The sequence below is a fragment of the Neophocaena asiaeorientalis genome, unplaced genomic scaffold (genome assembly GCF_003031525.2).
Source record: "Neophocaena asiaeorientalis asiaeorientalis breed wild unplaced genomic scaffold, Neophocaena_asiaeorientalis_V1.1 scaffold46, whole genome shotgun sequence".
NCBI lineage: Eukaryota > Metazoa > Chordata > Mammalia > Artiodactyla > Phocoenidae > Neophocaena > Neophocaena asiaeorientalis.
Genome location: NW_020175393.1, coordinates 8,512,848 through 8,527,892, shown reverse-complemented (window position 1 = coordinate 8,527,892; position 15,045 = coordinate 8,512,848). Strand labels below are relative to the sequence as shown.

Here is a 15,045-nt window from a genome sequence, read left to right as displayed (position 1 = left end):
GGTGGGTAGCCAGAAACTCTGGGTCTCCTTACCTCGCGCCATTTCCTGATGCCTTGCAGCATTGATTTCTTTTCCCCATCCATTGATTCTAAACCCCCGTCTCCGGAACGAGGCTATGAAAGAGCAGAGTGCCACCTATTATTAATGATTATTATTAATTAGAGGGGAGGGGCGCTGGCTCTTTGTTGATCACTTATGAGAGTCAGCCACTGAGTGAAGCACTTTGTCTACATTTCCCTGATTACTCGTCACAACATTCAATGAGCGAGATACTGATTCTATTTTACAAACAAAAACTTGGAGGTTCAGAGAGTTAAGTAACTGGCCCAAGGCCACATAGCTAGTCAGGGTGAAGCTAAGCTTTGAACCCAAGTTGGTCTGGCTCCAAGACTTTACCGCCAGGCTGACCTGCTCCAAATCAGGAACAGGAGGGAGTCAAGGAGACCCTGCAGAGGGAGGCCTTTTGCAGCCTGCCCTCGGCCACGCCAGAATCCCCCACCAGCCCGACTCTGGCTCTGGAGGCTCAGTTGGCCTGTGAGCCCTCAAGGGCAGAAACTTTGGCTCGCCTGTTTCTGCACCTGTGCTGCTGGCCTGGGGCTCTGTGCCGAGCAGTGCCCCGTCACTGTGTGAGCGGATGAATGAGTGTTGCCCTTCTGTGTTGTGCAGAACGACGACAGCTTTTGCATGCTGGGGGTCGAGCCCACCTACGTGCCCTCCCAGAACGGCCAGCCCCTGTGGATCCTTGGGGACGTCTTCCTCAGGTCCTACTACTCCGTCTATGACTTGGGCAACAACAGGGTGGGCTTTGCCACAGCCGCCTAGACTCAGCGCCTGGATTCCCCGGGCTCCCTTCTCCCTCTGGGCCTCCCAGGCTACAGGGGGTTCTCTCTGCATTTCCTCTCTGCATGTAGCCTCCCTTCTCTGGACTCTGGACTTTCTCTAACAATAAATCTTTCTTCTCCATATCGGCCAGCCTGTTGTTTCTAGAGGGCAGTTGTGGCCTGTAAGGCAGCCCCTGGTCTCAGACAAGGGGGCAATGAGAGTCAGGGGCAGATTTGCCTCTGCTGCGCCATGTTCTCCCTGAGTTTCTAGGAGGTTTGCAGTGGGTCACTGAGAACCTAAGAGAAATAGGGCACAGGGTAGGGCTTGGGGGTGGGCCCTGAATCCCTCAAAGCTTGGAGTCTGTTCACAGCTTCTCTCTGGAGAGGGAAGACTGTGGTAGTGGCATGGAAGCAGGACATTCCTTTGTAATGGGCAATCCAAAATGCTCTGCTGACCTAATTTACCAAACTACCACCAGAGTGACCCCACACATGTGCACTAGCAGTGTGACTAGGGGTCCAATGTATCCTAAATCTAGCCTCTTCCTCCTTATCTGTGATCAAGTTCCACTAGGAGCTTTCAGAGTAAGGCTGGATGCCAATACACACTTGTAACAGTCACGGATCCTTTAGGGAGAGGTCACCCGATGCCACCAGAACCTAGTAGGTTCCAGGAGGGCTCCAGAAGATCTGGGCTGAGTTAAGCCTATCATATTTTAACCCAGACCCCTATGTCCCAGGGCTTGTCTTTAAAGAAGGGCTGGCTCTCAACCACAGACAAGAGGGATAGCTATTTGAATCACATGAAAATCAAACTCATTTGTTCTAACCAACTGAGCAAGAGGTCTTGTCCTTCTGGACTTCATTCCTGTCCTCCATAGGACCCTCCCAGCAAAAGACCAGGAAACCTGGTGGGGGTGGGGGAGGGACACGGTATGGGGAGGGGGAGGAGGAGGAGGAGGAGGAGGAAAAGGCAAAGAATGATAGCTCAGCACCCTGTAACTTCCAGCAGGGGAAGGTGACACGAAAGAGGTCAGGAAATTTCTGTCCAGCAACATGGCAGCGGGGGGTACCTGCAAGCTCAGGCTGATGAGGTCTAGGTGGGGCGGGGGTATATATAAATGGGGAACTCACAATTAGAGGGGAGGTGGGCTCTATCTTATAGTCATATTTCCTTTACCATGCTGACCAACCTTGTCCCTTATGCTCAAGATCCAGGTCTGGTACCCAACTCCAAACCAGGAGGGAAACTGAGGTTTGACGCAGAGGGGTTTCTATGGCAACAGCACACCATCTGGGACCCTACATCTTTCCTAGACTCCAGGAAAGCCAGCCCGCTGCAAGCCTCTCCTTGGGGTCAGATAGGCCACAGGGTGTATTGTGGTGATCTGCGTGGTTCGGACATCACTTATTGAAAAGAGAAAACTTGCAAAAGGGGTAGAAACGAAGTGGAACGAAGTTTCCAAATTAAACGCCAAGTCCCTGTACAGGCCTGAACTCACAGAGCGGGACTACAAATCCCGGCGTGCCTAGCCGAGCTGCAGGGAGGACTACGCTTCCCAGCGGGCTCCACGGCAGGCCGACGTGGGGCGGAGTCGGGCGGGGCGGGGCCGCGGGGTAGGGTGCTGCCCTCTGCCGGGCGCGGCGGGAAGTGGGTGCGGAGTGACAGCAGGAGCCCCGGCGCCGGGCGCGGGGCTCGGTGACAGCGGAGGCGGCGGCCGCCGGCTGGACGTAGGGAGCGGCGGCGGCGCCGACGGCAGAAGGAAGGGCGGACGGGGGCGGTCCTCCCTGGTGGCGCGGAGCCTGAGGAGCCCGGGAGGGGGTGGCCGGCACAGCTCTCGGGCCGGACACCTGAACTTGGGACAAGTTGCCGGAGCCGCGGGGCGCGGGCGGCGGACGGATTGACCTTCATAGTTAGGTGAGCAGCGCTGGGGGGCAAGGGGTGCGCGGAGGGCCCGGAACCCCCGACCCAGGCTCCCCTGCTCCGATCCAGTGGGTCCGGGAGACAGGTGGGTGGGTGGGGGTGTCGACTGGAAAGGGGAGCGAGACCGTGTGCGCCGCGCTGCCACCCGCCCCGCTGTCCGTCTAGCCCGGGACGCCCGGCGCATGGCCTGCGGAGCCTGGGAGCCCCTTCAGCCCCTCCCTTCAGGCCAGGGCCGGGGGGCGGCTTCTCTGCGACCTTATGTAACCAGGCGGGAGGGGCCGTGGCGGGCACGGGCCTTCCCGGCCCGGGAGCTGGGAGTCGAAGGGGCGGGAGACGTGGGAGTGAACTTGCAAGAAGTTTGAGGGCGTGTGGGCCCGGCGCCCACTTCTTCTCCACCGGACGCGGCTGGGGCGGGTGGCACGGGGGAGGGCGCCGGAGGTAGGGGAGGTGTGCGGGGGCCGAGTGCGGCCGGGCCAGGCCCTGCCTGGATGGTCCGGGGGAATGGGAGGGCCGGAGCGGCGCCACGCCCCGGGGGCCGGGCTGCTGGAAGCTGAGGGGGGGGCGGGTGGAAGTACCATCCCTCCCTCCCTTCCCGTCCCTTCCTCCCCCTCGGTCTCTTGAAGAAGCCGCCTCTGCCAGAGTCCCCCGGTATCCCTGAGCGCAGTCTTTTTCTCCCCCTTGCATTATTCCACGACCTTAGTGAACCCCAACCCCAGAGCTCACCCACTGCACGCCCCTCTTTCTACCTTCCCTGGAGCTCCCAGCCGTCTGCCCGCCTCCTGAGTATCCCCCTTCTTCTCGGTCCCGAATCCCGGAAAACACGCCCCCTTCCCCCCGATTCCCTGAGTCCGCACCGCCCAACCTCAGGCTGTCCCGCCCCCGAGTCAGCGCTCCTTCTTCTCCCCTCCTCCCGGTACCCCGATCAGCTATTCGGCCGCCGCGAGTGCGCTCGCCTTCTCGAAGGGAGCGGGCTGATGCTAGCTCGGCTCCCCCGCCCCTCGGCCCCCTCCCGCCGGGGGTTCTGGCTTCACGCACGGCTGCCCCGAGCTGCTCAGGGTTGCGCGAGCAGGTTCGCGCTGAAGCCGCCCGGCGCGCCCCAGCCCAGCGCCCAGGGGGAGGGAGGCAGGGAGGGAGGGGGAGAGGGCGCCTGGGGCGGGGCTCGTCTGCGCGAGCGCCCGCATTGCCCAGGGCTCCCCCACCCCCTCCTCATTCCAGGCCAGCCCCTCACCGCGGGGGCCTTCTCAGATGCCCCGTCCACTCCTGCCGCCCGTCTGTTCTGGGGATGGTTCTGCGCGAACAGTTTCTGGACTAAACTTTAGCTGTTTGGCTTAGTGTTCTCTGGGGAAGTGTCAGTTAATTGCCGCCCAGACCCCACCCCCCACCCGGAGAGAGGGGTGCTTGGGTGAGCAGGGAAGGGGACAGGCCGGTTCAGATCCCCAGTGACACCTCTGGGATGTGGGCTCAGGACCCTGCGAGCTGAGATTCCACCGGCCCAAGACCTGGCACTCTTGGGCAACTGGTGGTGGCTGGGAAGGTAGAGGGCCGGTCTCTGGCGTCCTCCAAGGCTGCCAGATGTGGGTGCCCTCAGATCAGATCGCAGTTCTTGGTTCCTTGGCTTGTGCCCTCTGAGGCCTTCACTCTTCCCAGCCTGAGAGATGGCCCCCAGGCCCTGCCTTCAGGGAGATCGCAGTCTGGGAGAGAGACAGCCAGGCCAGAAGAGGCTGGAGAGGGGAAGGGCTGGCTGCCTTGGGAGCCCTGCCTGGTAGTCTGAGGTGTGCTTGTACCACGCCTCAGTTTCCCCAGCCGTGGAATTTACTTGGACCCCTTCATTCTGCCTGCCTCCTGGCTTCTAGATGTGAGTCGGGAACCAGAGAGTGTTAATGAAGGGCTGTTTAGGGTGACTCTATGCTCTGCTTGTGCGGGAGAGCGGCCAGTGTTGCTTACACTTTACAAGGCCTGTTACAGCTGCAGTGCTATTTTGTCCTCAGCCTAGCTCTGTGAGGTGCAGCCAAATGGGAACCCAGGTCTCCTGGTTCTGTGTCCCATGGAAGGGGTGCAGGGATTGAGGACATCTCAGGTGAGCAGTCAATCCAGGGAGAGCCCCTGGGCTTCTGTGGGCTGATGGCCTGGTAACTCACAGTCAGTGGTGGGTAGGAGGGTGGGCCAGGGCAGGCAGGAGCCCATCCAGGGTTCTGGGATGATGGGAGTACCCAGTGCTCACCTCCACGGCCAGTGAGGCCTCCCTTTCAGCCTCTCGGCTGGAAAGCAGGTGGGAGGGGCTTCCCACCTCTCAGGCCTGGCTGCCCTTTGAGGGTCTGGCTTCTGGCCTGGATCCCTCCTGGGGCTCTGTTTATGGCTGTAATTGCATCATTAGCCAGAGTTTATAGAGTTACTTAGCACCTGCCCCCACAGGGAGTGGCCTAGCCACCCCCTGGCTTCTGTCTCTTCCTTTTCAAAGTCAACTTGGTTTCTGCAGGCAGCAGGGGTTTCCCCAACCGCAGCTGGCATGAAAGCCAGGTTGGGCCTTTGTCCTAGGGATGGAGGGCAGTCAGCACTTGGGGCCCAGCTTGGGGCTGCCCTGGAGATGACAGTGGAAATTGGGTTGGCCTCCTCTGATACAGAGGGAGGGAGTTCAGAGTTCCCAGAGCTGCCAGAAGTGTCCACATCCCAGGATACAGTGGGTGTTTTTGCATATAATATATGTAACCTCATGTGAAAAGAGGGAGATAAAAGTGTACAAACTTCACAGGCTGCTGTAAGGAGTCAGGTGCCTGGTACAGGGTGAGTCCAGGGTGCTGCTCTGTATGTCAGTGTGGGGTGTATGTGGTTGATGGGAGTTTGTGTGTGGTTATGAGGTTATAGGTATCTACATACATGTATATAGATGAATTGTGTATATGCATGTCTATGAGAGTGTAACGATAACTTAACATTAATAGAATATGCATCTATTCTCTTTATGCTATAATAGAACAATATTGTAATAAAATTTAGTTACAATAATAGTTGTCAACATTTATTGTAGATTTACTTTTCAGAATGAGGTAGGACTTATTATTTTCATTATACTGATTCAGAGAAGTTAAGCAGGTTGCCTGAAGTCACATAGCCTGGAAGTGGTAGGGATTCTAACCCAGGCCCAACTGAGTCCGAAATCCATGTTCTCAATCCCTGCAGAAGACCACTTCAGGGTTTCCCAGGAGTTCTGTCTTAAAAGGCAGGGTGTGTCGTGGTGCAGGAACCTTCTTTTCCCCCTCCGGGGTCTCCTGCTCTGAGCAGGGGTGGGACTTGTTGAAGCCCCTGCCCCAGGACATACCTGTCTCCTGGATGCTCTTCTGAGCTGCTGACACAGGTGACGAAGGACCCCTGGCAAGAACTCTCCTGCCCGGCCCGGGGAAGAGATGGGTTCAGACAAGGCTTCCTGGGTCTCCTTGGATACCTCAAACGTTCCCTTACAGTGAAGCCCTTAGTAGGCACTTGTTTAATCAGATGTGGAGAAAAGGCTGGGGGGCTATTGGGTGAGAAGGGGACAGTAGGGAGTCGTGAGAAGAACCCAGGAGACCCCGCGCTGACAGGCCGTGTGGTATCACAAAATACCTATAGCGATATTGTATAAAATATACCTTGACATGACCTGGGACCTGCCTCACATTTTAGCACCCATTCCCACCCTTATTCAACCCTCTCCTCCATCCTGCCCATTTCTCTTTATTAGTGTGGTGGACTGCAAAGGTGGCCCAAATTTTCTCCCTCTGTGTATCCGTGGCCGGTCCCTGCCTCTCTCAGCCTCGGTTTCCGTATCTGTGAACCTAGATCATCTGTGGAGTCCCCTCCAGTGCGAGCGTTCTATCAATCTTCCGCAAAGGCACCAAGGCAGGAGAGGCTTCAGAAAGGGCTGGGCATGGGGTGCAGGGGAGGGGGGAGGGGCTGCCCAAGTCCACTCAATAGAGCTTTCGCTAAAGCCTGGCCCCATAGAGCGACCAGCCAGTTTTTCTTGGGACAGAGCCGTAGCTACCATGTATTGAGCGCTGGGCTAAGTGTACCCTAGAGCATGAGCTCCAGGGCCAGGCTGCCTGGCTTGCAATCCCAGCTCTGCCACTTACCAGCTGTGTGACCCTGTGTCTCTGTTTCCACACCTAGAAATCGAGGAGTATAGTAGCACCTACCTAATAGTGCTGTAGGGAGGGCTAAGTGTGTTGGTGCTTGCTGCATGTACAGGACCTAGAACAGTGCCATGCTCAAAAAATGTTAATTATCATAATTAACTTCTATAATGTCTTTATTTCTCATTTCCAGGTGAGGAAACAGAGGCATAGAGAGCTCTAGGGGAGAAATAAAGACCTATGGGTTGCAAACAGACCTCTCCCTTGGGTCTAGCAGCCTCGAGCAAAATGCCTTATATGGGGCTTTGCAGACTCCATGGCCACAGTCCCCACCACTCCCTGTTGTACCACACCCTGCTCGGTCTCCACAATTAACAAGGTAGCAGATTTGGCCATGCCTGCAGCATCTCTACCTCCCCTGCCCTGCCCTGCCCCTTGGGACTCCTAGGATAGCATCTGGCCTGGTCACTTACTACTCACTCCTGACCAGAGGCCCTTCCCCTGCCCTCCTGCTGCCTGGCCCTCCTGCACTCTGACCAGAGATACAGATCTCCTTGTCTGCAATGCCACTAAAAGTAGAGATAAAATCTCAGCCATAAGGCAGGATGTGGAACTTACCGTGCCCACAGGAAGTGCTTTGCTGGCTATGGGGCATTGGGGGCAGTGGGTGAGAGCAGAGGGCAGCCGAGAGGGGCAGAAGCAAGAGGCAGAGTCATCACCAGTTTTCTTTCCTGTCTCTTAAGTGTGGGCATGAGGAGGAAGAGAAATTAGGTCTGGTCATCCCTACCCTTGTCCAGCTTCCTTGGGTCCAGGCCACCTTCTTGTCTTCTATCCGTACAGTGGGGTCCCAGAATCAAATGTGATGCCATGGGATTAATCCAGGAATTCCAACAGACCATCGAAAAACCCATGGTCCATATTCCCTCTTCCCAGCCCTTGTTCATGCTGGTCCCTTCTCCTGGCAACCCCTCCCCTACTCCCCTCCCTATAGGCAAAGCCTCTGTCCATAAAGGCACACCGTTCCAGGAGGCCAGGGGGCTGCTCCGTCTGCAGCTCCAGCTGGATGTTGTGATGCCCTGGGGAGCTCTTTTAAAAAAAAACTGTTGCATCTGAGTCTTCAGGGAGGGGCTTAGGCATCAATATTAAAAAAAAAAGAAAAAAGAACATTTTGTCTGATGATTCTAAAGCCCTGTCTCTAGGACAGTGGTTCTCAAATTTGAGTGGGCATCAGGATCAACTGCAGGATTGTTAAAACAGATTACCGGGCCCCACTCTCAGGGTTTCTAATTGAGAAGGTCTGCAAATTCCAATAGGTCTAAAATTTGCAATTCTGACACGTTTGCTGGCAATGCTAATGCTTCTGGTCCTGGGACCCCACTTTGATAACCTACTGTTTTGCAGCTACCCAGGCCAGAGCTATCTGTTTCCTGGGTCTCTGATTGCTTTGGGTCTCTTAGGCCTGTCTCCTTTTCGAATCCAGGTCCCCAGGGGTAGGAACCACTCTGAGACCATTTGGTGACCCCTAGTCTCTGGTATGGTCAGCCCTCCCTCCCCCATCCTGACTTTCTGCCCTCACCTCCCATTAAATTGACCAGTGTCCAGTCTTAGCCCCACCATTCAGGACAGGTGCTCAGGAAATAGTTACTGCTTAAGGCAGGGTGAGGTGGACAGCACCAGCCCCAAGAGTCATCGGGACATGGGGGCGGTGGGGTCTGAAGCTCCCGTAAAAGTGCTTGGAGCCAGGGTGGCATTGCTGGCACCGGGGTGGAGGTGTCCAAAGCAGCCCAAAATAAGGCTGTAGAAAGACCCATCATGTTATTTTACTTTCCCGCCCTGTGGAGGGTGTTTGATCACTGTTTGAATTGCTTTTTTTGGTTAATAATAAAAATGATAATACACATGCAAGAAATAGACATTTCCGGGCTTCCCTGGTGGCGCAGTGCTTGAGAGTCCACCTGCTGATGCAGGGGACACAGGTTCGTGCCCCGGTCCGGGAAGATCCCACATGCCGCGGAGCGGCTGGGCCCGTGAGCCATGGCCACTGAGCCTGCGTGTCCGGAGCCTGTGCTCCGTGACCTGAGAGGCCACAACAGTGAGAGGCCCGCGTACCGCAAAAAAAAAACAAAGAAAGAAATAGCCATTTCCTTCTCCTTTCTTCACCCGGCCTGGAGACTTGGAATGGTGGGTGGGGGTCATTGTTCGGAGTAGGGATGTGTCCATCATCTTCTAGGGGGTCCTGGGCCTTGAGGGCAGCAGATAGCCGGATGACAGTGGGGTTTCACTGGGAGGCCTGTGTGGGTGGAGTCTTCCTTGGAAGCTGGGGAAGTTTCAGGGAAGCCTTCTGGGAGGTGAGAAGAGGTGATGGTAGGTCCTCCAGCCCAGCAGGGGGGTGGTGAGAGGAGCTGGAGTCGGAGCCCATCAATCTACAGATGAATGGACTGCTCCAAGGTCACACTCTGAGCACAGGGGTGGGGTCTGTCTTGTAGGATGCAGTATCACCAGTGCCTGGAGAGAGGCTGGTGTGTAATGCGCGCTCAGTACAGCTTTATGAAGTGAGTGAGCGAGCGTGAATCGGGCCCCGGTCGTGTGCTCAGAAACGAGGACACACAAATGCTTTACCTGTGGTCTCTGCCCTGCAGGAACATTGCCATTTAAGACCCAGGGACTGGTTCCCAGGGACTTGTACAAGGAGGAGCTCCCCGCCTCTGCCCACAGTGATCCAGGCCCAGCCTGGCTCTAGCATGGGGCTCACAGCCTGTCCGTCCCCGCGGAGAGTTTGCAGCAGCAGCCCTGCCCCCTACCCCCCCACCCCAGTTCTACCAGTGGGTCTGTGGGGTGGGGCTCCGGTTTGTTTTCTCCTGTTTGCCTAGGGAAATCACAGCCTGTCCTCTGCCTTGTTTACAATTGGTTTGGGGACAGCACCTGCCCCAGCTCTTACATCCCTGAGGGGTGCAGTGTGGCCAGGAGGTGACACACTATCCTGTCCACCCCCTGCCGCCTCTGTCCCCTCCCTGCCCTGGCCAGGTGTGCTCTCAGCTGCCCCTGCCAGCGAGGCACCATCTGGCTTTGCCATGGGCTGATTCGCGCTGCAGGGCTGTGGGCCTCAGAGGCCGGCTGGTGCAGCCCCTGTGTTGTCGAGAGGAGGGGACCGGGATCCAGGGAGTGCGGGGGACCCGCTCCAGCATCCATTGGGGTCAGCAGGCACGGACTGAGTGGGGGCCTGGCACTGTGCTGGCCAAGCAGGGTGGGTGGGAATAAAGACACGGCTCCTCTCCCAAAACTGATAGCCTGGTGGGGAATTTCAGTAACTGCAGACGACAGTGAAAGGCAATGATGTGAGACAGTACAGAGCCGTGGACTAAATGACCACAAATGTGTCGACGCCTGGCCCTTTGGTCTGAAGAGCATTCTTCCTTTTTTTTTTAAATTAATTTTTATTGGAGTCTAGTTGATTTACAATGTTGTGTTAGTTTCAGGTGTACAGCAAAGTGAATCAGTTTATACATATCCACTCTTTTTTTAGATTCTTTTCCCATCTAGGTCATTACAGAGTACTGAGTAGAGTTCCCTGTGCTATACTGTAGGTTCTTATTAGTTATCTATTTTATATATAGTAGTATGTATATGTCAATCCCAATATCCCAATTTATCCCTCCCCCCAAGGGCATTCTTCCTTGGTCCAGAGAAAGTTTTTACCGAAGGCTCATGCCAGCACTGAGACCTTGGCTCAGCCCTTCTCACCCCTTGAGCTCCAGAAAGGGTGGCTCTCTTGATCCCTGGTCCTCCCACCCAAGGGTCACCTCTGCAGGCAGGCCCAGGAGCCTTCCTTCCTGGACAGGGTCCTTTCTTCCCAGAGGCCTAGAGGCTGCTGAGTGAGAGGTGAGGCCACAGGGAGGCTGCTGGCTCCTGAGCTACCCGCCTGTCATTTGAAGCCCTGGGCCCTGGGGCACACGGTGCTAAATTGGGTACAACAGCTCAGGCCTCTTTGGGCACACCTGTTGCTGAGCCCCAAGACTTGGGCTTGGAACCGGAGTAGTGCCTCTGCTCCCCCACCCCACCTCCAGCATCCCTCTCTTCCCCCCCTTTCCTTTGCCCCCACACCCCTATCCCTCTGACCCTTCATCTAGTTCCACGGCATCTGGAACATCAGGCCTAGATGCGGGTGTGTCTCCCTGTCCTGCTTCATCTTCTTCATTTCATTTTTCTGCCTCCCTCCTTCTTTTGGTGTATTTAGAGGGTGTGTGAGGCCCGCCCTGCTCCCCTAGGGCCTTCCCAGTGTGGACCTCTGAGCTCTGCTGTCGGGGACCCAGAGGAATGGCCCAGGGCAGGGTGAGGTGGGTGCGAGGGAGCCCAGCATCATGCAAACCCCTGCCCGTGGCCACCAGGGGCATGTGGTGGCTGGGATGCCCCGGGGTGGGTGGGAGATGAAAGGGCCTGGTCTTGTGGGCTGAGCGGCAGCCCATAGTCTGGGCCAGCTGGAGGAGCCCCTCTACAGACAGCCCTGGGTGTCACTGGCTCCTCCAGACCTGTGACTAACTATAGCTTTTCATCCAGTAGGTTTGGCCTAATCATAATGGTTTTCAAAGCCAGGGGTGAGAAGAAAATATTAGAACTTCTATTTCTATGTACTTCTATCTCATCGTTTTGTCCCTCCTTTTATGGTGAAATATAGCATAATTGCCAAAAGGAGCATAAACCTAAATGGATAATGTAATAAATAATTATAAAAGTGAACACCCGGGCTTCCCTGGTGGCGCAGTGGTTGAGAGTCCGCCTGCCGATGCAGGGGACACGGGTTCGTGCCCCGGTCCGGGAAGATCCCACATGCCGCGGAGCGCCTGGGCCCGTGAGCCATGGCCGCTGAGCCTGCGCGTCGTCCAGAGCCTGTGCTCCGCAATGGGAGAGGCCACAACAGTGAGAGGCCCGCGTACCGCAAACAAACAAACAAAAAAAAGTGAACACCCAGGTTACCACCACCCAGATGAAGAAACAGAATGTAATCTGCATTCTGAAATCAGCTTGTGTGCCCCACCTTGGTCATAAGCCTCTCCCCCAGAGCAAACCACTCTTGTGACTTTCGAGATAATCAGTTCCTTGCTTTCCTTTATCATGTAACCACTGTACCTGCATCCTTTGGCAAGAGAGTTTAGTTTTGCATGGTTTTGAGTTTCTAGAGCTGGAATGACACTGAACATGTTCTTTTGTGATGTTGTGAGATCCGTCCACCATTGTTGTGTGTAGCTGTGGTGTGTTCATTTTCACTGCTGTATAGTATCCCCTGTACGAACTTGTTACCACATCTGTATCCATCCCGCCACTCATGGACTTTTGGATTGCTTTCCTTTTCTACACTTCTCCAGAGTCCATATAACCCGGAACGGAATTGCTAGAGCACAGGGTATGCAATGCATATTTCAACTTTAGTAAATACTGCGTTAAGTGGTTTCACCAATTTACTCCTCACTGGTGACACCTAAGAGTTCCTATCGCTCTGTATCCTCACTAACACTTGGTATTGGTAGACTGTTTCAGTTCTGTCCCACTGGTGAGCGTGTAACAGTATCTCATCATGGGTGTAATTTATATTTCCCTTCTCACCTTTTTTATAGATCTATTTTTGTGTATGTTTGCTCACATGCATGATATATTAACACACTGGTATTTATAAGCAATTCCTGAGAAAAGGAACTAATATTGGGGGTGCTCAAAATTTTTTACTCACAGGGGTGAGTGATCAGATAATTGAAAGACCACTGAAATATTGAATGCCAGGGAGGGGGCTGGTTTATAGGTTGGCGGGGGGTAGGTGGTCTTGGGACGAGATTCCCAAGTGGCACTGGCTGCCAATGAGGCAGCTCTGCCCAGAGGGTACTGAGCCGACAGGGTACTTACCAGCACCTTCAGGCCCTCCCGCCTGGCACATCTAGGGCTCCAGCAGATACCCTTCAATTTAGAATTGGCAGGTGCCCGGCTTTCAGGTCCTTTTAGGGCAGTAGTTCTCTTTGTCTCCCAGGGGACATTTGGCAATGTCTGATGACATTTTTGGTTGTCACAACTCAGAGAATGCTACTGGCATCTAGTGGGTAGAGGCCAGAGATGCTGCTAAAGGGTCTAAAATGCTCAGAACAGCCCGGCAACAAAGAGTTATCAGGCCCCAAGTGTCAGTCGTGTTGAGGTTGAGAAACTCTGTTCTAGGGAAGGATCCAGGAACCTGAGATTTGCCATGACCTCGCTGTGTGGCCCTAGGGAAGTGACTAAATGCTTTGAGCCTCAGTGTCCTCATCTAAAAAGGACGGTGGCACGTGTTGCTGCCCCCTCCCCTTCATAGGTTGTTGTCAGGACTGGGGAGAGGGTGGCTGTGTAGGCATCTTGGGAAGCATCCCGGCAAAGGGGCCCATGGCCATTGTGTCCAGGGGGTGGGGGGTTTTCAGCGCCGGCCCTTCCCCTCGACTGTGCTCCCTGGCCATCCAGTGAGCTGGAGGCATCAGGTGATGGCCGTGAGCCTCCTGCTACTCCAGGTCTCAGAGGGCTGTGGGGGAACTGCCCTGAGGGCCCCTGCCTTTTGATGAGGGCTGCAGAAATGAGGGGCTCTCTGGGGAGCCCTGGGGCCCAGGAAGAACCATTTCTGACTTTGTCCTCAGCTGGGTGGGAGTCCAAGGTTGTCTGGGGTGATAAGAGGTGCTTATCATACTCCTTATCTGAGGCCCCATTTCAAGTCCGGTGGTGAAGCGTGGGAGCCAGAGGTCATCCTTAGGGGCTTTGTACACCCAGGCCAAGCTTTGTGTCCTTCTGGAGTTTGCTATCTCAGGGAGGGCCCAGGATTGGGTCAGAGTCTGGGTCCGAGCTCTCTGGGCCTCTTTGACCTCCCCATTCTGAGGCTCACCTCACCCCATGCGTCTTCAGGAGCCTTGGCGTGCCCAGTCTCCCCGCCACTACACTATCCCTTCCTGAGACACACTCTCGTGAAAGGGCCTAGTAAACTCATCCGCCCTGAGGTGTAGATGACTAACGACAGCTCAGTGACTGCCTGCCTTGCTTGACAAGCAGTATCTAACTACCAGAGATGGGAGTCCCTTAGCCACCAGAAAGAAACACTAGCGAAATGTCAAGTGTCTCAGGCTGTTAGAGAAGTGCTTCGGGGGCTGAGGAACCTCTGAAATCTCAAGTGTAGCAAGAGCATTTTCCCACAGGCGAGAACCGTATGGTGGCTCAGATCTCCCCAGAGCGTCACAGGGCTGTGCTGGGTCTCAGGGCCCATTTCAAGGCGGGCCAGAGTGAGAGTGTGAATTGGGTGTCTGGAGGCCCTGGGAAGGCCAAAGGCTGAGGTCACAGGTGTGGGGTCAGTCAGGAAAGTGGTGAACCGTGGGGCTTCTGGCTAAGGGGGCACACACCTCCAGGAGGGACAGGGAGGATGTGTGGGTTAGGGTCTGGCCCGCCCGGGACCTAGTAGGAGTCCTGCAAATTCTTGCCCCTCTGTGCCTCTCCATCTCAGTGCAGGGGCAGCTTGGCCTGGGGCCCTGTGTGGCTCTGTGGGCAGTGGGGCTGTCATTGGCTCAGTCTGGAGTAGCGAGGGACCCTGTAGGTGGCCTGGAGCCCCGGGTCCACGAGATGGGAGCTGGGAGCCCATCTGCGTTGGGTAGGGTTGTGGTGTGAGAGGCCTTCCGGGCGTGTGGTTCCCTCTGCACTGTGAGTAATCCTCAGCCACACTTGCAGCTCCCAGGGGATTGTGCAACTTCCTCTCAGGCCAAGGTGCGGGGGGCTGGGTGAGAAACAGCCCTGGGGAAAATGAGGAAACTGGAGCCGGCACAGGGGCCAGGGGCACGGCCCTGGGCTCTGGACCCCCGAAGAGCTGAGCGTTCCTGGGAGCCTCCTTCCAGGGCGCTCCCCTCTCCAGTTTCTGAGTTAGTGGGGATGAGGTCCCGCAGGCTGCGCTGGCATGTGGGTATCTTTTGAGCGGAGTCAGGGCTGGGGAAGCAGGTGGTGAAGGGAGGGGCTGGGGAGAGGATGGGACGGTGGAAAGCATGTGACATCAGGAGAAGCAGACTGCCAGTCCCACCTCTGCGGAGCCGTGCAGCCCCGGGCAGTGTAACTACGCGCTCCCTGCTTCCTCTCCTCCTCTCCCGGGCTCGTCTGAGCCTCTGGTGAGAAGGTAATGGGCGTGATACACTTAGCCCGGCGGCCAGGCTGCAGGAAATAC

At 55.9% G+C, this 15,045-nt stretch overlaps 2 protein-coding genes across 2 annotated transcripts in view; both read left to right on the top strand.

Annotated features, from left to right (window-relative positions):
• Positions 1 to 917, top strand: part of PGC (progastricsin) — an 8,523-nt gene extending 7,606 nt beyond the window's left edge. The window contains exon 9 of the mRNA XM_024766213.1: positions 666 to 917. Within this exon, the coding sequence (XP_024621981.1) occupies positions 666 to 822 (157 nt within the window). The 3' untranslated portion in view covers positions 823 to 917. The remainder of the gene's footprint in view (positions 1 to 665) is intronic.
• A 1,622-nt stretch (positions 918 to 2,539) lies between these two features.
• The window catches only part of TFEB (transcription factor EB), a 47,653-nt gene continuing 35,147 nt past the window's right edge, over positions 2,540 to 15,045 (top strand). Inside the window, 1 exon segment of the mRNA XM_024766004.1 lies at positions 2,540 to 2,739. The gene's annotated coding sequence lies outside the window, so the exon portion shown is untranslated.